Here is a 25,511-nt window from a genome sequence, read left to right on the forward strand (position 1 = left end):
AAAAAGAAGGTGCAGGTCCTCTCCTGCCTTCTAAAAAGAGAGGCTGGGCGTGGTGGTTCATGCCTGTAATCCCAGCATTTTGGGAGGCTGAGGTGGGCAGATCACTTGAGATCAGGAGTTCAAGACCAGCCTGACCAACACGGTGAAGCACAGTCTCTACTTAAAATACCAAAATTAGCCGGGCATGGTGGCGCATGCCCGTCATCCCAGCTACTTGGGAGGCTGAGGCACAAGAATTGCTTGAACCTGGGAGATAGAGGTTGCAGGTTGCAGTGAGCCGAGGTCATGCTACTGCACTCCAGCCTGGGTGACAGATTGAGACCCTATCTCAAAAAACAAAAATTAAGAAATAAAAATAAAATGTTAGAGAGTATATCTATAATGACTTCTTAATGTGTCAGGGAGTTTTCTTTTTAGTAGGAAGAAAAAATCATTCTACTAAAAATATGTCCTCTGTCTCCCAACTAGAATTTCCTCCCCATGTCACTACTAGCCATTGCTGTCTCCTATTCTTTTATCAAATATTCTCCATATTATTGCTGTAAGTACTGGACAGATATCATAAGTAAAATATGTCTACCTGGTTACTAAGAAAAATCCCACATTTATTTTATGTATTTTGTAATAGCTTTACATATTTGTTCACCCGTAACATTTTGGTTTAAAGGCTTCATTAAGCTTTCATTGTCCAATAGCAAAGAAGTATGAAGTAGATACCCCTTACTTTGCTGTGTTAACTATTTTTTTTTTTTTTTTTTTTTTGGAGACAGAGTCTCGCACTTTCGCCCAGGCTGGAATGCAGTGGCGCAATCTCGGCTCACTGCGAACTCTGCCTCCTGGGTTCACGCCATTCTCCTGCCTCAGCCTCCTGAGTAGCTGAGACTACAGATGCCCGCCACCACACCCAGCTAATTTTTTGTATTTTTAGTAGAGATGGCATTTCACCGTGTTAGCCAGGATGTTCTGGATCTCCTGACCTCGTGATCCACCTGCCTCGGCCTCCCAAAGTACTGGGATTACAGGCTTGAGCCACCGCACCCGGCCTGCAGTGTTTATTTACTTTTTATTTATTTTTTATTTTTTGGTGATTTCCTTTTACCATTAGCTACCAGCTGTCAGGTATTTTCATATAGACAGTTGTGGCATTATAGTTTCTTTGGTTAGATCTCTCTCTCTCTCTCTCTCTCTCACGCACACACACACACACACCCACACCCACACATGTATGTATTGTAGATATAAGTACTGGAATTTAGCAGAGCTTTTTAAATAAATGGGCTAGTCTACATGCCTTTCTATTCTTTTCCTTCTAATAATCTTACACGAATAAGATTATAGTTATAAGTCAGACAGCAATTGCATGGCACCTGTAGATTTTGAGTAAGAAGTAAAATTAACTTCAGTTGATTATAGTTTTTTTCCATCATTAATTTAATCTAAATTTCTTTAGATGGCTAAGGTAAATGAAATTATATTCTCAATTGCTTGTCTGGTCTAATATTACCAAAAAACTAACTGTTAGAGACTGCTTTAATTATTTGAAGTGTTTGAAGACATTTGAGAGAGTATTGTAGAATTTATTCTTATATTAATGCAATTAATATATTAAGATTCGACCCCATCAAATTATGTATTAGTCATCCAGAATTGAGAGACATGGTTGTAAAAATAATCATTAAGATGTGTGATATTTACTTAATTTATTCCTTTAGAGATACCAGAATAATTATTTATATCTGTTTGCTAATTGCTTACCCCAAATGTTTGGTCAGTAAATCAGAAAAATATTAGAGGTATCCAAAGGAACAGACACACTGCAATGTGTTGTAATATGCCTCCATTGCCCGTGAATTATTAATATAATGTTACTCTGGAGGGATAGCATAATGTTTTGGAAATAATGCACACTCCAGAATAAAAAGGCCTGAATGTGAATTCTAGGCCCATCTCTTCCTTTCTGTTTAATCCGAGGTTAACATGAGCCTCCACTTACTTAAGTCTAAATTAGTAATAATTATATCTGCTTCACAGGTTCTGAGAGGAACTTGTAGCTCAGTACAGCAAATAGTAGGCATTACCTCAAGGGCAGTAAACATAATATTCAACCAGGGATCCACTTTCTAGGCTCACCTCACCACCCAGTCCCTGGGTGTCTTGGTGGAGTTGTTCATCTCTCTGTATTGTAGTTTTGTTGTAAGGGGGATACATTAAAATTTACTTTTCTCACTTTAAATATTTACATGAGGATTAAATTATTTATGTACAATTATTAGAAAATTGTATAACAGTAGGCTGGGCGCAGTGGCTCATGCCTGTAATCCCAGCACTTTGGGAGGCCGAGGTGGGTAGATCATGAAGTCAGGAGTTCTAGACCAGCCTGGCCAACATGGTGAAACCCCTATCTCTACTAAAGATACAAAAAAAATTAGGCAGTCATGGTGGCGTGCATCTACAATCCCAGCTACTTTGGAGGCTGAGGCAGGAGAATCGCTTGAACCCAGGCGGTGGAGGTTACAGTGAGCCAAGATCACACCATTGCACTCTAGCCTGGGCAACAGGGTGAGACTCCATCTCAAAAAATAAGTAAATAAAAGAGAAAATTATGTAAGAGTAGACAAATGTGTACAACATTATTGTCATCAAAGAAATGAAAGCAGCTTAATGGTAATTGATCATCCTGTTTTTAAGCTACTAGATCAAAGAAAGTGATATGCCCACTTGTCCTTTACTGTCCTTATGAGTTGCCTTTCCATGTTGGTACAAGGGTAGAAGCTGCTGTCTAGGTTATTTTAGGCAAATTGAGTCAAAAATAAGCAGAGTTATTCAATATATACACATTTTTTTTTACCAGCAGCTCAATGAGAGTTTCTGTTATATATCAAGGGGCTAATGTGGCATAAGTTTTTTTTGGGGGGGGGAATCCTAACTAGAAAATTGGGTCTGTTCTTAAATTGTAAATGTGTGTACATCAAAGCCATTGTAAGGATAAATTGAAGTCTGATAGTGTACATGTGTACATAGTTTCAGTACACATTGGCGAAATATCCTGCTGATTGCTGATTGAAAACAGTTGTTAATTCTCTACTTCACTAAATTCAGAGTGGAAAACTTTCCTTAATAAAGAACAGATTGAGGAGATCCAAGACCTTACTGTGTGGGAATTAATGGCAGATGCATATACTGGTAGTTAAAATGTTTCATTAGATGTTAATGTCTTGCTGTGTTTTTAATTGTTCAGGAATTAGCCTCTAGAATATTAAAACCATCTGTTTGTTATGATGAAACAGAATGCTTAAATAGTTATTAATTTGTGTTGTCTTTTTTTGAGGGATAATCTGTAAAACTTTGATCTGTTTGGAGTTTAGGGAATTTGGAATATGGAAGTGAAAAATAATTTTAAAACACACTAGTGTCCTGAATAGCTGAAGTATGTCTTCTTTTCCTCCCACTTACCCACTGCATGTATTTTATATGTATTCTTTCTCTCCTTTAAAGGAGGATGAGTTGACTTTTTTTATTCCATGGTGTGATGAGAATCTATTAAACAGAGCTGGTTTAACAGTTGATTTAAACTTAGAGATTATCTTTGTACATGTGGATTATTTTGCATTGAAGATCAAGACAGAATTTAGACATTTAGAGGAATGAAGGACAGCTAAAGTTTTTAACTCTAAGGATGTACTTTTACTACTGTATTCCACTAGCTCTGCATAACCGTTGAGGGCTTACAGACTACAACTGGCATGGGTTCTAGTCTTGACTCTACTGTTTTATGCCTTGCGACCTGGCACAGATTAGTCTTTCTCAGCTTTAGTTTCTTTGTCTGTAAATTGGGAAGTACAATTTAATTTATAGCCTTTTTTTTTTTTTTTTTTTTTTTTGATGCTTAGGAATAATACAGGAAGACTGCATATTTGTCTTTTGTTTTGTTTTTATAGAGCTGGGATCTTGCTCTGTCACCCAGGCTGGAGTGCAGTTGCCAATCATAGCTCACTGCAGCCTCGAAGTGCTGGGGTCAAGCAATCCTCCCGCCTCAGTCTCCTGAGTAGCTGGGACTACAGGCATATGCCACAGTTCCTGGCAGTGTTTAAATTTTTTTTAACGATTGAGTCTTGCTATGTTTCCCATGCTGATCTTGAACTTCTGCCTCAAGTGATCCTCCAGCTTCAGCCTCCCAAAGTGGTGAGATTACAGGCATAAGCACACACCTGGACCCACATTTCTTTTGTTTCTTTCTTGAAACAAACAATAATTAATAATTAATATGCTTTCTTTCTTGAATATTAATTGCTTTCTTTCTTGATTACATGGAGCCAGTGAGATATTTTGGATGCTACTGAGAATATACATTAGCACTATAGCTGTAAGAGCCAGAAATAAACCCTTCATTTACTAGCCTCTCCCCTGTGTTGATAGCCAAACAATGTTGCATTTAAGTTCTTACCCCCAAAATGAAAATCTCAGCTAATGTCACCTTGGCTCTGGTTAATTGCCCAGATGTGTAGAGCTACAGTGGAGAGAACTCATCTACCTGTGCATGAGATCCCAATTGATGTCTCCAGGGGGCCTAGTATTTGTCTTTTTATCTATGAGTTTGGCTAAGAAAATTTGTTTACTTCTCATAAATTTGTATTAATCAGCTAAAATCATGCCAAGATTTAGAAGTTTTATATAGTTGAATCTTTCTGCATCTTGGAGAAATTCCACGTGTTTAGACCAAAAATGAATGATATTTGGGAAATCCATGGTTCTCTTTACGTTTCCTTTACCTCACTTGCTCCTCAGTCAAAATTAGATTATCTAATTTCCTAAGTTTGTTTTGCCCAGATTAAAAATTGGAGGGTCTTTATAAATCTTCTGGAGCTGAGTGAAAGTCACTTGCTCTATGGAAGTGAAGTTTGTTGTAAACCCTGAGTCTCTAATTCAGGTTCCTCAGAGGCCAGGCTCATAATGTGAATAGGTGACACAGGACAATGTTGGGTGTGGAGTCTTCTTTGTCATGGTGCTCCATTGACCCTTTATAGCATTAGTGCAGTTAGTGCTCTCGTTTCCAGGGGAAACACCCTCTTGCTAACTGGACCGTGCTGGCACTGGAGCTCATATAAATGATTCATTCAGTATCAAAAGAACAATCAGGCCAGGTGTGGTGATGCAAGCCTGTAATCCTAGCATTTTGGGAGGCCCAGGTGGAAGGATCATTTGAGTCCAGGAATTCGAGACCAGCCTTGGTAATGTGGCAAAATCCTGTCTCTCAAAAAAAATATAGAAATTAGCTGGGCATGGTAGTACACACCTGTAATCCCAGCTACTGGGGAGACTGAGGTGGGAGGATCTCTTGAGCCCAGGAGTTCAAGGCTGCAGTGAGGTATGATCGTACCACTGCACTCCAGGCTAGGCAGTAAAGCAAGAACCTATCTCCAAAACAAAAAACAAAACAAAAAAATCTTTATACCATCTCCACAGAAAGCGCCATCTTAAAAATTTACCCAGGATTTATTTTATAAAGATTATTGTTGTTATTAAGAAATCAGTGTTTGTTAGTACATATTTTAAAAGCTTTCTGTCATTGCAGGATATGTTGGAAAAAAGTTTTTGCTGGACTGATCTTTAACAAAATAAGAAAAGGAGTTTTTTTTTTTTTTTTCCCCCACACTTGTTAGGTAAAATAAATAGGGTTTTTAAATGCTTCATATTATCCAAATTACATAAAAGTGGCAATCTCATCAGTAAGTATGTATAATACTAAGAGAGCTATTAACTTTTCTTGGTAGTGGTTTTTGACCTTTTGCTGAACAAGTACTTTAAAAATGTTCAAATGCCAGGATGAAGATTTCTTAAACTAACTGTAATTATATGCAACTTTTTCTTTATAATCCTATACCTCACTACCTAAAATATCTTAAATTGCATATGATCACTGTTTCAAGAACAGAATCAGTGATAGCACATTTTGAAGACTATGGAATCTAAAGGTTGATTTTGTATGCTCACTAGCACATATGACACTTTTCATGTTACCACTCAGCTTTTGAACTCTCCTTATTGGCCAATCCCAGAAGAGAAGCTTTTTTTTTTTTTTTTTTTTTTTTTTTTTAAGACTGAGTCTAGCTCTTTGGCCAAGCTGGAGTTCAATGGTTCAGTGGTGTGATCTCAGCTCACTGCAACCTCCACCTCCCAGGTTCAAGCAATTCTCCTGCCTCAGCCTCCCGAGTGGCTGGGATTACAGGCACACACCACTACGCCCAGCTAGTTTTTGTATTTTTAGTAGAGACAGGGTTTCACCTTGTTGGCCAGGATGGTCTCAATCTCCTGACCTTGTGATCTGCCACCTTGGCCTCCCAAAGTGCTGGGATTACAGGCGTGAGCCACTGCGCCCAGCCAACAAGGTTTTTATGACCCAGTTACACTCCTTGATAATAGTTCCAAGGGCCATTCTGTGGGAGATTTCAGACTGTCTTACATGTATCTGACCTTAAAATATTATGCGTACTGAGTAATTAAATATTTATTGAATAAATTCTAGACATTGTCTGGGCTCTGGATACATTATAGTGAACAAAGCAGATAAAAATCTTGGTTCTGATAGATTTTATCATCTAGTTGTGGTATGCTGGTGAGACTTTGGGGGAGACAAAGGACAAACAAAATTAATAAACTATGCATTACATTAGGAGGTGTTAAGTGCAGGCAGGGTTGTATTGTACATAGGGTGATTAGGGAGTCTCACTGAGAAAGTAGCGTTTAAAAAAAGATCTGAAGAAGGGAGGTAGTGAGGAATGTGACCTTCTTTGGGTTGAACATTTCATATGGAGAATCCAGCAAGTACAAAGACTCTGAGTTGGGAGCATGCCTAGCTTTTTTGAGGAAGAGTGGGAAGGATAATAAAACTGTTAAGAGTGAGCAGAGACTAGTAGAAAATGAGATCAAAGAAATCATTTGGGAGCCAGAGCAGGGACTGACTGCTTTGTAGGCCATTGTAATGACGAGCAAAGGACTGATAGGTAATGGCCAGAGAGGTAGGAGGAAAAGCAAGAGTGAAGCAGAGTGGTTCAAGTATGAGGGAGTGATTGTGTCTGATGCTATGGTTATGTCAATAAGATGAGGACTGAGAATTACCACTGCGTTTAGTATTATAAAGGTTGTTAATGACTGGACAGCCTTTATGCCAGGCAGGAGGAACATTTGCCCTGGACCTTGCTCTGACCCTTCTTAAACCACTCCCAGAGTGGAGGGGTTCAAAGGATGAAACATTTGCCTGTTTGGAGCCGGCTGCTTCTTTTAGCTTAATTACCTCTTTAAAGGCCCTATATATACCTATAGTCACGTTCTAAAGTAATGGGGGTTAAGGCTACAACATGTGAATTTTGGGTGGAAACAATTAAGTTTATTTTATTTATTTTATTTTATTTTTTTTTGAGACCGAGTCCACCTCTCGGGTTCAAACAGTTCCCTAGCCTCAGCCACCTGAGTAGCTGAGATTACAGGTGCAAGCCACCATGCCTGTCTAATTGTTCTATTTTTAGTAGAGACGGGGTTTCACCATTTTGGACAGGCTGATCTTGAACTCCTGATCTCATGTTATCTGCCCGCCTCGGCCTCCCAAAGTGCTGGGATTACAGATGTAAGCCACCACGACTGGCCTCACAATTAAGTTTATAATAGAGATATGTTTTGAACTTAATATGCTTGGCTATTAATATTTGGATATGTTCTCAAATATTCTAGAACATAGGCTGGGAGCAGTGGCTCACGCCTGTAATCCCAGCATTTTGGGAGCCTGAGGCAGGCAGATCACAAGGTCAAGAGATAGAGACCATCCTGGCTAACATGGTGAAACTCTGTCTCTACTAAAAATACAAAAAAATTAGCCGGGCGTGGTGGCACGTGCCTGTAGTCACAGCTCCTCAGGAGGCTGAGGCAAGAGAATCGCTTGAACCAGGAGGTGGAGGTTGCAGTGAGCCGAGATCGTGCCACTGCACTCCAACCTGGCAACAGAGCGAGACTCCGCCTCAAAAAAATAAAAATAAAAAAATATATATATATATTTAGAATCTAAATATATGTATTTATATTCTAGAACATGCATTTATGAGACCCATCCCATCTCCTAAACATACTTGGCTTTTTAAAAGGGTGAACTCTGGCTGGGCGCGGTGGCTCACACCTGTAATCCCAGCACTTTGGGAGGCCAAGGCGGGTGGGTCATGAGATCGAGACCACCCTGGCCAACATGGTGAAATCCCCTCTCTACTAAAAATACAAAAATTAGACGGGTGTGGTGGCGTGCGCCTGTAATCCCAGCTACTCAGCAGGCTGAGGCAGGAGAATCGCTTGAACCCGGGAGGTGGGGGTGGCTCTGAGCTGAGATGGCACCACTGCACTCCAGCCTGGGCAACAGAGTGAGACTCCCTTTCAAAAAAAAAAGCCTGGGCGTGGCGGCTCACACCTGTAATCCCAGCACTTTGGGAGGCCGAGGCAGGTGGATCACGAGGTCAGGAGATAGAGACCATCCTAGCTAACACGGTGAAACCCCGTCTCTATTAAAAATACAAAAAATTAACGGATGTGGTGGCAGGCGCCTGTAGTCCTAGCTACTCGGGAGGCTGAGGCAGGAGGATGGCATGAATCTGATAGGCTGAGGCAGGAGAATCGCTTGAACCCGGGAGGTGGAAATTGCTCTGAGCTGAGATCTTGCCACTGCACTCTAGCCTGGGCGACAGAGCGACACTCTGTCTCAAAAAAAAAAAAAAAAAAAAAAGGTTAACTCTGGTGTGTGGTATACCAGTTCAGTTCTGTCCTCATGGAAGTAATATGGCCTTTCATGGGATAGTCACTAATGATAAGTTTAGTGACATATAATTTATTGAGATAGCTATGGACAGTGTAGGGGCTTAGTCTTAATGAGATTTTAATTTTTGGCTGCATTTGAAATGAACTGGGATCAAAACAGTGGCAAGTTGGATAGAGATTTGCTGTCAAAAGTTATTTTCAAGAAGTTCTGATAGCTTGCAACCAAAGTATTTTATATTATAACAAATTCTAGATGCTCATAATTTTTCAATTAAAATGGATAACCAGTAAGTGTATGGGTTAGAAAAGAACAATGCTTTTTCCAGAAACAAAGTTTTAAAAACTTGTTCTTATGGCAGTTTTAAAACATATTTGAAAGTAAAGATAACAGTATAATGAACCCAGCATCATCGAACTTCAACAATTAAGACATGGCTAATCTTACTTCCTCTATATTGCTACACTTCCCCCTCCCCCAGTAGGTACTGCTTCCCCTTTCCCCTGAATTATTTTATAAAATAAAACTCAGACTCAAGATATCTCACCCATTAATGTTTTACTGTGTATCTGTAAAGGACTCTGCTTTTTTACTGTAACTACAACAAAATGTGAATAATAATTCCAGGTTGGGAGCTGTGACTCATGCCACATATACACATACATACACAAAAATTAGCCGAGTGTGGTACTCAGGAGGCTGAGGCACAAAAATCACTTGAACCTGCCTCGGCTTCCCAAAGTGCTGGGATTACAGGTGTGAGCCACCATGCCTGGCCCAAATTGTTCCATTTTTGGTCAGTGGGAATCTCTTCAGTTTGACTCCCAAGCCCCTTTGTCAGGGTCTTGCTAGGATGACAAGGTGTTCCAGACTCATCTTACATATTTCCTTTCTCAGACCTTCAGTTGGACACTTTTAGTTTTTTCAGGTTAGAATGGGAAAAACAAAAGATAGAAGGCATTTTATATTTGAGGGTGGTGGCTATTTTAATGAATGCCAGGCCATTTAAAAAGTTATTGAAACATGTTTTATAAAAATAGAAAATCATTAAAAGTAAGGTTTGTGTGTTTATTTTTATATTCATCCTTGAAAACCAAATAATATTGTCTCTAAATTACTTTTTAATGATCAAAATCTTACTTTAAGAAAGCTGAAAACTATACTAAAGCAATCAAATATTCCATCATCACATTATTTTTGCATTGTGTATGTGTATTGTGTGTGAATTTCTGAGCCTATTTGAAAACAGATTTATCATTTAGTCCATGGTTATACTCAAGGAATGCCAAATGCCATCTGTTCATTTCTGGGCTTTCTCTTTAATTCTTGTACATCTTTTGTACATTTCCATTCTTGTACATCTCTTTTTCTCTATTGTTTAGACTTTTTGGTCAAAAATTTAAAACTTTTCTAATTGGCAGTTGATTGAAAGAGATAATTTATTATCTAAAGATCTGGAATCAATAGACAGGAATGTCTGGGTTACTATGATAAGGGGTTATGGAGACCAAGGTTTTATCATGCAGATAAAGCCTCCAGGTAGCAGGCTTCAGAGAGAATAAATTATAAATGTTTCTCATCAGACTTAGAGAGTCTGTTCTGTTAGTAATTCTGAAAGGGAGGAAGGTATTATGAGGCATGTCCAGCCCTTGTCCCCCGTCATGGCTTGAATCCATCCCTCAGGTTAGCCTTAGAATGCCCTTGCCAAGAGGAAGAGTCCATTCAGATGGTGAGGGGGCCTTAGAATTTCATTTTACAGCATAATTAAACCTAGGAATAGTATCTAAGTTATAGATAGATATGTGAGTTATATATCAAGCACTGCCTTTTACACTTCCATTTTCTTGCCTTCACATTATTAGGTTATGAAGAAATAGTATCACAATATCCTTTTGGCCTAATAATAGAGAGTAGAGTTACAATTCTCTTGATAAGCAGTAGAACATTATTAAGTTCTGCTGTCTGGATTGAGTGTGTCTATAGTAATGATATCAAAGTCGGTCACATCTCTCTCAATTTTCTTAACTGCTTCTTATTTATGTTTGAGGCTATATAGTTAGATTGATCTTGGCTTATTTTCCTCTTTAAATTTTATTAGGGCTGGGCACAGTGGCTCATGCCTGTAATCCCAGCACTTTGGGAGGCCAACGTGGGTGGATCACCCGAGGTCAAGAGTTCAAGACCAGCCTGGCCAACATGGTGAAACCCTGTCTCTACTAAAAATATAAAAATTAGCCAGGCATGGTGGTGGGCGCAGCTACTCGGGAGGCTAAGGCAGGAGAATCGCTTGAACCCAGGAGGTGGAGGTTGCAGTGAGCAGAGATCGCGCCATTGGACTCCAGCTTGGACAACAAGAGCGAAACTCCATCTGAAAAAAATAAATAAATAAATACATAAATAAAATAAATTATTAACTTACAGTTTTTCTACTGCTATGAAGTCCACTGAACCCCTTTAAGTAATATGTGTGTTTGGCAGCTGGAAGCACTCCAGTAGTTTTTATTTTCTAAGCTAATAGCACAATTTTAAGTCATTTCCTGTATAATAATACCTTAAGTGTTTATTGGGAATATCATTAACACAGATAAATAACTTTTCAAAGTCCAAGCATATCCAGAAATCCTGTTTCTTACTTTGCATTAATGAAACTGTTCTAATTGCATTAGAGTGACTTTATGATACATGAATTTTGAGGGAATACCAAACTTTCTTATTTAAAATCCACCGTAGTAGGCAGAGTTCCAAGATGACCCTAGAAATACTTGCCCCTTATTTACTCTCATGTTTTCCTATGTAGCACAGTTGACTTTATGAAAGGAAGTTCTTCTGTAAGCCTGACCTAATCAAGTGAAGTATTAACAGGATCCTGACTTTCTGGAGTAAGAGATTAAACTGATGGGATCTTTCCTTTCTAAAATAAACTGCTTTGTTAGAATGTAAGTTAGATATCATAAAATTCACTCATTATAATGGTACAAGCTGATTAATTTTAGTAAACTTAAAGAGTTATGCAATCATCACCATAAAACATTGCCACCACCTCTAAAATTTCCCTTGTGACCATTTGCAAATTGGTAGAATCTTAAATTCTTGTGAAAAATCCTGTTAGAACTTGGTGGGCTATACTTTAATATGTTATTAAATTTAATTTGCTATATTTCTTCAGATTTTTGCAGCTTTTTAAATTAGGAAGGTCATCCTGTAGTTTCATTTTTTGTTTTGTCACTAGATTTTGGCACAAATTAACTTTCCATATTTTTTCATGTTCTGGAACAAATGTTGTTAAATCTTCTTAAAAACTTTAGACTGTTTAATTATGATTTTGAAAGTATCACTGTAGAATGTTTACTTTTGTATTTAGAAATTTATCTTTTGTTTTGTTTTGCTTGCCATCTCTTTTATACTTAGATGTGTTAGAGGTGTATGTCATATCTTTATGGGTTACCCCCAGATTATACTATAGTTTATTAACTGTACAATATTTTAATTTCTAATTATGTTCTTCTCGTTTTTAGAATTCTCTTCCTCTGATTTTACCTATACTTGCCTTTTTGTCTTATTTCTTTTTTGTTCATTTTAAGCTTTATAATTAGGCCATTTATTTCTGTTCTTTCACGTTTAATAGAAAATGCATTAAGTCCATGAGTTAACTTCTAGCAAAGATTTTACAGTGTCTTATAAGTTTTAAAATTTATAAATTTATAATTTTCATTTTCTTAATTTTTAAGTGGTGTATGTGTGATTTTGTCTTTTACCCAGTTGTAATTGTAGAGAGACTTTAAAAAAATTATTTAGGTGATATGGATATTCAGCATAAAATGCTGTTATTACTTTTTATCATAGAGAAGTCTGTTCATATAATTTTTACATTTTGAGATTTATTCTTATATTCTTTGTTACCTAGTATATTATCAGTTGGTGGTAATGTCCCATAGATCCTCTAGGTGTGTCTCTTTAAGTTACTCAATTTACTGTGGGTTGACTAAGTCAAACTTCATTTTTTAACCTCTGCATCCTTTTTCATTGTTTTGTTTTCTTGTTCCTTGATTAGTAGGATGCTAAAGCCTCCCACCTTCTTTTGCTTTCTTTTATTATTTAGATTTTTTTTACTTTATATAATTTTATATAATGCCTTATAACTTAAGACTTCAGAGGTATAAAAGGTAAAGATTTTACCCTTTCATCACAGTAAAATGACTTTGACAGGCGATTTTTACCTACTAATTTCTAATCGTGTGTCTTTTTCTCTCTCTCTTTTTTTTAATTTAGGAGTTCTTTGTAACTAATACATAATGGGATCTCAATGTGTTGATTGATCTATCTATCCATTTATCTGTCTTACCCAACATAAACCAGATTTTTTTTTTATTTTTAAATGTGAGCTTAATGTATTTATATTGTTATCAGAACACTTTGTTTTACGCTTTGCTTTCTTGCCACTTTTCTTATTTTCTTTCTCTTTCTCTATTATGATTTGAATTATTTTATATTTTATAATGATTTGGAAGGCAAATATTTTTAACATGTAAATTTTACTAATGGTTAGCTTCAGGACTATCAAATTGTTACTTAAAACACTTTCTCTAACTATTGTAGATAACAAAAGAACCTTTGATTCTGTGATCCCAGAAAAATTCCTTGCCCTGCCCTTGTGTCCAAAATTTGTTAAATTTTGGCTTTTATGCACAACTTGGCACTGTACATTTAAAAGTACAACAAGTTTTCTTTTTTAAAAATAGTTTTTCTATCCAACTTTATAATTTTACTTGTAGTTATTTTGTGTTTGCTTATTTTGATTCATCAGCATTTTTCATTAAGTTTTTTAGTTTGGTTTATGTGCCTCTCATCTGAAATACCCTTTAAAACTTAAGGAATAAAATAGTACAAATTCAATCCAGGATACTTTCCCAATTTGGGGACAATTTTATCTTGAAAAAAAAAAAACAGTATTTTTCAAGATTAAATGCTTGACTGCTTTGATGGTAGTGAAGTCTATGGGTATATTAAAATTTTCTTGAAAAAGGAATCTTTTGAGCTTACTGAAACATTCCCCAGATTTTGTATAGAGTTCATTTACATTCCTACAGGAAAACCCATCTGTCTGAAAAAGTATATGTGCTGCTTTGAGGAACCAAATTTGTGAAAGGAGATTCCATTTGGACACTCTTCTACATTGCCTGCATAATTCACATCATTCCTCTCAAATTCCAGGCACAGATATATTCTCCACATAATTTATCCTTCTGTAAATTTTGTTTGATGGATTAATGACACCTACTGGGCATGTAGCATCTTTTTGAAACTCTTCATATCCAAGCTGAAAAGAATGGGAAAGTCCAACTCCCAAATTCTGAGCAGATGTGCACAGAATTGCGCTACCTTCATGCAGTCTAGGGTGATGGGACTTCGTTCCATGTTCATTAGCAGTGATATAACCATGGATCGTTATTTTCCTAATTAGCCATTAATAACAGTTAACACTATAATGGAATCACAATTTCAGAATTTGGAGCATATATTGTTGACAATGAAATCTAATGAAAAACAAAGTAGCTTCTTACGTTTTATAAAACATGTTAATCTCATTGATAGAATTACTGCCACTCATGGCAGATACCAGCTTTCTTTCATTTTGCCTATTTATTTCTCATTGTGGTGCCCAAACTATTTAATATGTAATACTCTAATGGGAAGAAGCTTCTCACATTAGAGAGTGGATTATAGTAATTTTTAAATAAACAAGGTCCTGAAGTATGTAAAGGCTGATGGTAAGAAATCTTACTGAAAGCTTACTGTATCAGTTAGAAGAAAAGCTTTCTTGTAATAGCAGTCATGGATGCTCATACAAATCAATGCAAGCAGATCAATTTTTCTTAGCTCTTTAAATGTTTAAGTCAGCACCTGGCCTTTGTGATGTCTCTTGGTTGTAGGTAATAGCTGGGAATTTCAGGTGAAGGATTACAACTTCTGAGTTTGTTATGCTACCGCAAATGGTCCATTGGATGTGGCTAAAATGCTAGTTTGAAAATATATTCGGCTGGGCACGGTGGCTCACGCCTGTAATCCCAGCACTTTGGGAGGCTGAAGTGGGCAGATCACCTGAGGTTGGGAGTTCAAGACCAACCTGACCAACATGGAGGAACCCCATCTCTATTAAAAATCCAAAATTAGCTGGGTGTGGTGGCGCATGCCTGTACTCCCAGCTACTTGGGAGGCTGAGGCAGGAGAATCACTTGAACCCAGGAGGTGGAGGTTGTGGTGAGCCGAGATTGCACCATTGCACTCCAGCCTGGGCAACAAGAGTGAAACTCTGTCTCAGAAAAAAAAAAAAAAGAAAGAAAGAAAGAAAATATATGCATGGGATTAGGAATGAATACTTCTTTGCCTGAAATCTTGTGGTTTAGCTTTAGTACTTAGTGTAGTCAATTCATTTCTTTGAAATATTGAGCTGTCTGACAGCTTAAAATCCTAAGTTTCCTTTAAACTTGAGCCTGGCTTTGGAGGAGAAAGGGGTGGATTTTATGTAAGGCTCTCTGAAGAGAATTCACTGAAGTGCTTTTTGCTGGCAGGGCACTGGGAAGGCTAGCAGGCTGCTTCCTCTCAGTCCTTCTTGGGTTTTGCCCTTAGCCTAGATCAACATTTAGTCAGATAATTTACGTCAGGGCCACTGAAGTGTGTTTTTATGCCTTGGTAAAGTCATCATTTTCCTTTCATGAAGAAGCATGGAAAAGGCCCAGGTGCAATGCCCAGGTTTTGTTAAGCCAGTTGGATATTAGTAAAAGCCCTGACGTTCTTTATATTCTTAGTTTCCAGCTGGATATGAAGCTCTCATCTAAGTTGGGAACTGAGTTTTTATTATTAGTTTTTTAAATAGAGACGAGGTCTTGCTATGTTTTCTGGGCTGGTCTTGAACTCCTGGGCTCAAGTGATCCCCCTGCTTCGGCCTCCCAAAGTGCTGGGATTATAGACATGAGCCACTGTGCTCAGCCATAAAGGTATTGATCACATATCACCTAACAAGATTCTTTTCCTTGTGACTGTACTATAGTCAGGTACCACAAAGAAATTGAAAACGTGTTATGTGGAGAATACTAGTATGCTACAGAATCATTACTTCCATGTCAAATGTAACATCTAACTGTGCACTGAGAATTACTTTTTTCATCCATATCTTGGGGGTAGTTCTACCTGCCCTTACTTAACTCAGAATCAGTGGGGTAAGAGTTTGATACTGCTTGTGAATTAGAGGGCCCATGCCACATGCAGACTTTATTAATAATCGGTATAACTGTGTTATAACAATAGGCTTTTTGAGCTTGAAAAATGTATCATAATTATCAAGGCATTTAATGAAGAATGACGTGCTAGCTAAATTTTGAAGGCATATTAAAAATATAAATAATAGAAAGAAAGAGCTCTTCAAAGACCATAGCGGAGGGGGTAAGATCTGAGCCTTAAAAAACATCTTGAAGCACAGAGAAGGTAAGGGTGAACATTCCAGACAGAGGGAATCTGGTGTGAAAAAAAGTACAGAGCAGGAATGGACAAGAAAAGTTCAGGAAATGGAGACAAGGCGATGCTCATTTTAGATCAAATCTCTCCTTTATTATCAGTATGAAATTGAAAAATTGGAGAGAATGACAATATTCTGAACTTTTATTCCATAGTAATAGCTAAAGCCTCATACAACTTGCATCTGAATTAACTTAGAATGAGGAGGTTTAGCATTAACTGAGGAGAAAACTAAGTACTTAAGAGCTCAGGAGGATACAAAGTAAAATTAGCATCAATTTTCTGGGCTCCTTTATAGAAGACTTCCCGGAGAAAGGGATTTTAGAAGAATATGATAAAAGTGAATTTCTGGAAAGGTTGATAGCAAAAAAGAATGCCTTGTTTTGAAGACGTGGGGGAAGCTGACTCTGTGAATGGTATGACCAGAAGTGAGGTCTGAACTGTAGTCTTTAAAGACTACAAGGAATGTTGATTCAGCCTCACTCTCTATTCATCTTGGTTTCATCTTCCCCTTGGCACCATAGCCACTTGAAATCCCTACAGGCAAAAGTTTGCTACTTATTGCCTGTTCTATTCTTTGAAATTCCCTCCTGTCTAGAAAAATGGAGCTTATGTTTAGTTTGAGATTTTCCATGTTTTCATTCATGCACCCATCTCTAATGTTTCTCGTTATTGTCTCCCCAAAGGAACTCTGTTTCAAATGAGACTGCTGATCATTTCCCAGTATGTTGCTTTCTCTGTCTTTGCTTTCTGCCTTTCTCTTCACTGGAGTGTCTTTCACTGTCCTCTGAGCCATGAGTTTAATCTACTTTTAAAATCCAAGGCTTCAGAAATCACTTCTCTGAACCTCCCTGGCTACTTTTTGGTTTCATTGAACATGTATCATCTCCTTGTGGTGTTGTATTTGCTTGTCTTGTGCTGCCTTTGTCTTGTTATATTGAAAACATTGTCAAGGGGCTGTGACTTGTAACCAATATACTACATTGCTTGGTGTTTCTGAAAATGTGGTTGGTGATGATATTGTAGACCAATGCTCCATATATTTATGACTTACAGTCTCATATAGACTGATGGTTTTCAATTTTACGTCTTTTTTCATTTTTAATGGAAAACCGGAGCTTGTTAAATGTGTAGAAACCACTAGAATATAAACTTCATGAGAGGACTTTTGTTTGGTTTTTTTGGTGTAGTAGCATATCTTCAGCACTTAATTCTCTCCCGGATGTGACACTTAATACATTATGTGTTGAAAAAGTGCTGATTTAATTTACTTAATCTGTAGGTCTTCATTGGTTCTTTTAAATATCCAGTAAGAAACCTCCAGGATGTTATCTCAATGAACAAGATCATTAGGTGTCATCCCACTGTTTGAAGGATGACATCACAGCATCTCATCATTTTTTTCCTAGGAGAAGAAAACTTTGTTTCATTTTGCTCTGATTTGTTTCTTTTTTTGAGACAAGACAGAAGAAAAAAGGTAAGAAATCATAGTTGGTGTAATCTCACTTCAGTTTATTCAATGTCTTTGGTCTTTTCATTACTGCAAAAAAATTGCAGTGGAACAGAAGAAAAAATTTGATGGAAAGACTACTTTCTAATTTATGGACCTTGGTTTGGCTTTTTAGATGTTTATTTAAGGCTTGCCCACTCTTTTCTCTACATTGACATTTCATGGTGAATATTTTGCTTATTCTACCCTCTGTGTTTTTTCTATGGCAACTTGCCTGGCAGTATTCAGAAACTGAGAAGAATGTTAAAGATCAGAACCTTAAATTGTTCACTTTTTTTTTTTTTTTTATGAAGTCTCACTCTATCGCCCAGGCTGGAGTGCACTGGTGCAGTCCCAGCTCACTGCAACCTCTGCCTCCTGGGTTCAAGTGATTCTCCTGCCTCAGCCTCCTGAGTAGCTGGGACTATAGGCATGTGCCACCACGCCCAGCTAAATTTTGCATTTTTAATAGAGGCGGGGTTTCACCATGTTGGTCAGGCTGGTCTCAAACTCCTGACCTCATGATCCTCCTACCTCAGCCTCCCAAAGTGCTGGGATTACAGGCGTGAGCCACTGTGCCTGGCTTTTCACTGTTGACAAGAATCAAAAACAGGAACTAAGAAGGAGACCACTAATTTTTTCCTTTTTCCTCTTTTCTTTTGCCTTTAGCTCAAGCCAGGACAGAACAGCTGCAGGGACAGTGACAGTGAAAGTGCCAGTGGAGAATCGAAGGGCTTCCACCGGAGCAGCTCTCGGGAAAGGCTCAGCGATGTAAGTTTAATTAAAAATAAATAAATAAATAAATAAACCAAAACCACTAGGCCACACACACACCATTGGTTCAAGTCTGAATTACATAACTTTCCCTCATCTTTAGAATTTTTTTGTCTACCCAAGCATTGCAGTTCACATTATCTTTGTATACCTATGTGAGCATTGTAATTATGGCATCATTCTAAAATGTCGTTTGAGCAAAAATGTATTTTGACGAATCATGAGGTAGGAGGAACTATTTGTTACCTTAGAAACAGCAAGGCTGGGCATAGTGGCTCATGCCTGTAATACCGGCGCTTTGGGAGGCTAAGGCAGGTGGATCACCTGAGGTCGGAAGTTCGAGACCAGCCTGACCAACATGGAGAAACCCCGTCTCTACTAAAATTACAAAATTAGCTGGTGGTGCATGCCTGTAATCCCAGCTACTCAGGGGTCTGAGGCAGGAGAATCACTTGAACCCAGGAGGTAGAGGTTGCAGTGAGCTGAGATCCAGCCATTGCACTACAGCCTGGGCAACATGAGCGAAACTACATCTCAAAAACAACAACAATAACAACAACAACAGACGACAAAGAGGAATGATGATACTTTTATTATCTGTTGCAACTGAAAGAAGTAGTCAAGTAGTGCTGAGACTGGGAAATGACATCATTTAGCTATGGGCTTTTTGTAATTTCTTCACTTAAGAAATTGTTAACAATCCCTGTCATTTTTATTCCTGCTGGAAGTGGTGACTAATCAGCCACTTACTTGGCAAGACGAGGAATTAAATTTCCTGATGGGGCTGGGCACAGTGGCTCACACCTGTAATCCCAGCATTTTGGGAGGCTGAGGCAGGTGGATCACGAAGTCAGGAGTTCGAAACCAGCCTGGCCAATATGGTGAAACCCCGTCTTTACTAAAAATACAAAAATTAGCTGGTCATGGTGGCGCATGCCTGTAATCCCAGCTACTCAGGAGGCTGAGGCAGGAAAATATCTGAACCCGGGAGGCAGAGGTTGCAGTGAGTCGAGATCGCACCACTGTACCTAGCCTGGGCAACAGAGCAAGAACCCATCTCAAAAAAAAAAAAAAAAAGAAAAAAGAAAAAAGAAAAGAAAATTCCTGTTGGATTTCTGGAAGGAAAACCTTGTGAGAATGCGTCATACCTCTTTAGATGTCTATTTGCCCTCTAGATGTGATTTTAATTGTTCTCTAGTCTGCTACCCACCAACAGGGCAGGTTCCCCCTCTGTTGCTTCTGAGAACCACCTATGCCTCTTTGGACTCTCTTGCCTTCTTTACTCATGTGTCATGTATCAGCATTCTTTTTTTTTTTTTTTTTTTTTGAGATAGAGTCTCACTCTGTCGCCAGGCTAGAGTGCAATGGTGCGATCTCGGCTCACTGCAACCTCTACCTCCCAGGTTCAAGTGATTCTCCTGCCTTATCCCCCCAAGTAGCTGGGACTACAGGCGTGCACCACCATGCCCAACTAATTTTTGTATTTTTAGTGACAGGGTTTCACCATGTTGGCCAGGATGGTCTTGATCTTTTGACCTCGTGATCTGCACACCTTGGCCTTCCAAAGTGCTGGGATTATAGACGTGAGCCACCACACGCCCAGGCATATATGTGCATTCTTAACTCACCTGTGCCTCAAGAGCAACACTTGGAAATTCTTTTGTGAAGTGGATCAAGTAAAGAGAATTTTTTTTTTTTTGAGATGGAGTCTCACTCTCTTACCAGACTGGAGTGCAGTGCCCTGATCTCAGCTCACTGCAACCTCTGCCTCCCAAGTTCAAGTGATTCTCCTGCCTCAGCCTCCTGAGTACCCTGGATTACAGGCCCATGCCACCCCACCCAGCTAATTTTTGTATTTTTAATAGAGACAGGGTTTCACCATGTTGGCCAGGCTGGTTTTGAACTCCTGACTTCATGATCTGCCACCCTGGCCTCCCAGAGTGCTGGGATTAGAGCTGTGCGCCACCACACCTGGCTTAATTTTTGTATTTTTTGTAGAGACAGGGTTGCTCCATGTTGGCCAGGATGATCTAGCATTAACAGAGTAAATGAGAGAGTAGTATCAGGAAAAAAAGAGAGAATACTTCAGTGTGTCTGAGTATTAAGAACAAATAAAGGATATGTAATGAGGAGCAAAATCCTTTATTTTCTCCTTTTTTAAAAAAAAACACCATACTCTAAAGCAGTGTGCTGTTCATTATAGAGTGCAAGATGATTCACTGAGTTCCAGAGAGAAAATATTAGTACTTTTTTTTTCTGAGAAAAATAAATTAAACTTTACTAGTATTCAATTTAACGAGTAGGGAATAGTTGTTGTCTATAATTTTTAAATACATGGATCTAAGGAGTGTATACTCAAAACTTTTTTTACTGCGAGATGTCTACTAACATAAATGGTTGGAGACTACTGTAGCACACTGAGCAGTTCTCTATGATAATACCACATCCATCTCTCCATCAGCCAAGGTATACAACTCCAAGATACAACTGCCTTCCTGCACCTCTCATGAAAGTTTGTGAGGTTTATGATGAGATGTTGTATGAGATACTAAATTCTTATAGGAATTAAATGGAATAAAGTATAATTATTTTTATGTTATTTTAATAGTTATAGATAATTACCTCCCCTTCTTCTGTGGTATAATATCAAATTATATAAATAAAGAGTACTAACAGTCTTTTACTGTGTGTGTTTCTGTGTGTAAGAATATGTTTTATTGTGTGTCTATGTGTTTGATTAATTTTCTGATGGAGCTATACAATCATAAAACCATGACAACTTTTCTTATCTAAGTTGTTAATGTTTAAATAGCTGTTTTTCTGAGATTTTTGTTACACTTTTAATGTAAGATCTCATTGACCCTGGAAATTATTCCAGGGTTAGTCAGTCATATTTTCTTCATAGTGTAGAGAAATGAAAACCGTGATAGTTTAGGGGACTAGAGCTGCCATTGGGTCTTTTGGCTTGCTTCCCGTAACTCACTTTCTGTTAGATAAAAATAAATTGACAAAAGACATTCCATATTCATGAATAGAAAGACTAAATATTATTAAGATGTCAGTACTACCCAAAGCTATTTATAGATTCAGTGCAATGTCTATCATAATTCCTACAACCTTTTTTGCAAAAATGGAAAAGCAGATTCTCAAATACATATGAAATGGCTTGAGGCCTTAATAACCAACACAGTCTGGAAAAAGAACAAAGTTAGAGGACTTACACTTACCAACCTCAAAACTCACTGCAAAACTACAGTTAATCAAAACAGTTTGATAGTGGCCTAATATTAGACATATAGACCAATGGAGTAGAATGGAGAGCCCAGAAGGAAGCCCATACTTATATGCCCAACTGATTTTTAACAAGAATGCCAAAACACTTCAATGGGGAAAGAATTTTCTCTTCAACAGATGGCGTTGAGACAACTGGATTTCTATGTACAAAAGAATGAAGTCGGACCCCTACATCGCACTATGTACAAAAATAAACTCAAAATGAATCAATGACAAAAATTTAAATGTGAACACCATAAAACTCTTAGAAGAAAATATACAGGTAAATCTTCATGACCTTCAATTTGGCAGTGGCTTATTAGATATGACACCAAAAGCATATCCAATGAAAGAGAAAATAAATTGGATTTAATCAAAATTAAAAACTTCTGCACACCAAAGAGCATTATCAAGAAAGTAAAAAGACAGCCTACAAAATGGGGAAAAGATTTGCAAATCATATAACTGGTATTTGTTATACAGAATGTGTAAAGAACTCCTACAACTCAATAATAGTCAACCTAATGCAAAAATGTGCAAAGAATTCGAGAAATATTTCTACAAAGAAGTACAAAGAAGAGGTACTTGAAAAATGCTGAAAATCATTAGTTATTAGAGAAGTGCAAATTAAAACTGTAATGAGATTATCATTTTATACCTAGTAGGTTGGTTACGCTTTTTAAAAGAGAATGAAAAATAAGAAGTGTTGGCAAGGATGTGGAGAGGTTGGAACACTCATACGTTACTGGTGGGAATGTAAAATGATGCAGCCACTGTAGAAAACAACTTGGCAGTTCCTCAAAAAGCTGAAACATATAATTACCATATGACCCAGCAATTTCACTTTTAGGTATATACCCCAAAGAATGGAAAACATGAACTTAAACAGAGACTTGTAAGCCAGTGTTCACTGCAGCATTATTTATGGTAGCCAAAAGGTAGAAACAAACAATGTGTTTCTCAACAAATGAATTGATAAACGAAACATGACAGCTTGGCTGATATGCACACAATTGAATATACTCAGCCATAAAAAGGATTGGCATTGTAATATATACTACAGTATGGATGAACTTTAAAAATATCATGCTAAAGAAAAGCAAGACAAAGAAGGACAAATATTGTGTGATTCCACATATATGATGTATCTAGAATACGCAAATTCATAGAGGCGTAAAGTAGAATAGAACTTACCAGGAATTTGGGGGATGGAGAGTGGGAGGGAGAAAAGCTATTGCTTGATAGAGTTTCTTTTTGGGGATGATAATAATGTTTTGGAAATAGTCATGACAGTTGTTCAATGTTTTGAATGTAATTAATGCCACTGAATTGGTGATCTGTTAAAAAATGTAAAAATGATTAGGACTGTAATAATGCTTATTGTGCTTTCACTTTGTTGAAAATATGGAAAATAGTTATAACTTTTACCATCCTTGTCTACTAATTGTGTCACCTGTGTCATTTCTGGTCCTGTTTCTATTGGTTGTTTTTTCTCTTCATTATGGATCATATTTTCCTGCTTCTTTGTATGCCTGGCAATTTTTCACTGGATGCCAGACATTATAAAATCCTGTCAGTGTTAAGTCAGTCAATGAGACACTTTCAATTCATATTGTTTATTATATTTAAAAATTATGCAAAAAAATTTGTGGGCATATAGTAGGCATATCGTTCATTAATTATTAACATTCATTCTTTTTGCAACATTACTAAAAAGGAAAGAAAGAAAATTGATCCAAAAAGTGGACATTTAGTGAAATGTTTTGAGATCCCTAGTCACATTTCCCTCACACATGTGCAGGTCTGAGATTGCAGAATCCTGCGTCAAACACTTTTTTTTTTTTTGCTTGACACGGAGTTTCGCTCTTGTTGCTCAGGCTGGAGTGCAGCAGCATGATGTTGGCTCACTGCAACCTCCACCTCCTGGGTTCAAGCAATTCTTCTGCCTCAGCCTCCTGAGTAGCTGGGATTACAGGCGCTTGCCACCACGCCCAGCTAATTTTTTGTATTTTTAATAGAGATAGGTTTCACCATGTTGGCCAGGCTGGTCTCAAACTCCTGACCTCAGGTGATCCACCTGCCTTGGCCTTCCAAAGTGCTGGGATTACAGGCGTGAGCCACCATGTTTGGCCAAGATGAAAGCTTTTAACAAGTCAGCCCACAGAATGATTCTTTTGGATACCAAAGCAACACCTACCTGTGCAATATTTTAGAGAATAAAGATGCCCCATTTTTGCTTGAAAGAGAATTAACAATTAATTTATTTTTTACTTTTATTTTAGTTTCCTGGGTATATGTGAAGGTTTGTTACATAGGTAAACTCATGTCACAGGGGTTTGTTTACAAATTATTTCATCACCCAGTACCCAATAGTTATCTTTTCTACCACTCTTCACCCTCAAGCAGACCCTAGTGTCTGTTGTTTCTCTCTCTGTGTTCGTAAGTTCTTACTATTTAGGTCCCACTTGTAAGTGAGAACATGCAGTATTTGGTTTTCTGTTCCTATATTACTTTGCTGAGGATAGTAGCCTCTAGCACTATCCATGTTCCTGCAAAAGACATGATCTCGTTCTTTTTTATGGCAATGTAGTATTTTGTGGTTTACATATACCAAATTTTCTTTATCCAATTTGTCATTGATGGGCATTTAGGTTGATTCCATGTCTTTGCTATTGTGAATAGTGCTTCAGTCAACATTTGCATGCATATGTCATTATGGTAGAATGATTTATATTCCTCTGGGTTTACATCCAGTAATGGGATTGCTGGGTCAAATGGTAGTTCCGCTTTTAGCTTTTTGAAGAATCATCATACTGCTTTCCACAATAGTTGAACTAATTTACACTCCCACCGATAGTTTATAAGCGTTCCCTTTTCTCCGCAACCTTGCCAGCATCTGTTGTTTTTTGACGTTTTAATATTAATAATAGCCATTTCGACTGGTGAGATGATATCTCATTGTGGTTTTGATTTGCATTTCTCTAATCATCAGTGATATTGTGCTTTTTTTGTATAGGCTTGTTGGCTGCATATATGTCTTCTTTTGAAAAGTATCTCTTCGTGTTCTTTGCCCACTTTTTAATGGAGTTGTTTGGTTTTATCTTGTAAATTTGTTTAGCTCCTTATAGATGCTGGATATTAGACCTTTGTCAGATGCATAGTTTGCAAACATTTTCTCCCATTCTGTAGGTTGTCTGTTTACTCTGTTGATAGTTTCTTTTGCTGTGCAGAAGCTCTTAAGTTTAATTAGATCCCAATTGTCCATTTTTGCCTTTGTTTGATTGCTTTTGATGACTTTGTCATGAAGTCTTTGCCCTTTCCTATCTGCAGCATAGTATTGCCTAGGTTGTCTTCCAGGATTTTTATAGTTTTGGGTTTTACACTTGTCTTTGATCCATCTTGAGTTGGTTTTTGTATATGGTGTAAGGAAGGGGTGCAACTTCACTCTTTTTTTTTTCTTTTTTGAGATGGTGTCTTGCTGTGTCTCAAGGCTGGAGTGCAGTGGCACAATCTTGGCTCACTGCAACCTCTGACTCCCTGGTTCAAATGATTCTTCTGCCTCAGTCCCCCGAGTGGCTGGGATTACAGGCATGTGCCACTACGCCCAGCTAATTTTTGTATTTTTAGTAGACAGGGTGTTTTACTGCATTGGCCAGGATGGTCTCAAACTCCTGA

The 25,511-nt window shown here is 37.8% G+C and overlaps 1 protein-coding gene across 1 annotated transcript in view; it reads left to right on the forward strand.

The window, feature by feature from the left end:
* Nucleotides 1-25,511, forward strand: part of LOC104672940 (autism susceptibility gene 2 protein-like) — an 877,014-nt gene that overhangs the window by 531,629 nt on the left and 319,874 nt on the right. The window contains exon 3 of the mRNA XM_030931977.1: nt 18,459-18,560. Within this exon, the coding sequence (XP_030787837.1) occupies nt 18,459-18,560 (102 nt within the window). The remainder of the gene's footprint in view (nt 1-18,458; nt 18,561-25,511) is intronic.

This window comes from Rhinopithecus roxellana, chromosome 6, assembly GCF_007565055.1.
Source record: "Rhinopithecus roxellana isolate Shanxi Qingling chromosome 6, ASM756505v1, whole genome shotgun sequence".
In the NCBI taxonomy this organism is placed as follows: Eukaryota; Metazoa; Chordata; class Mammalia; order Primates; family Cercopithecidae; genus Rhinopithecus; species Rhinopithecus roxellana.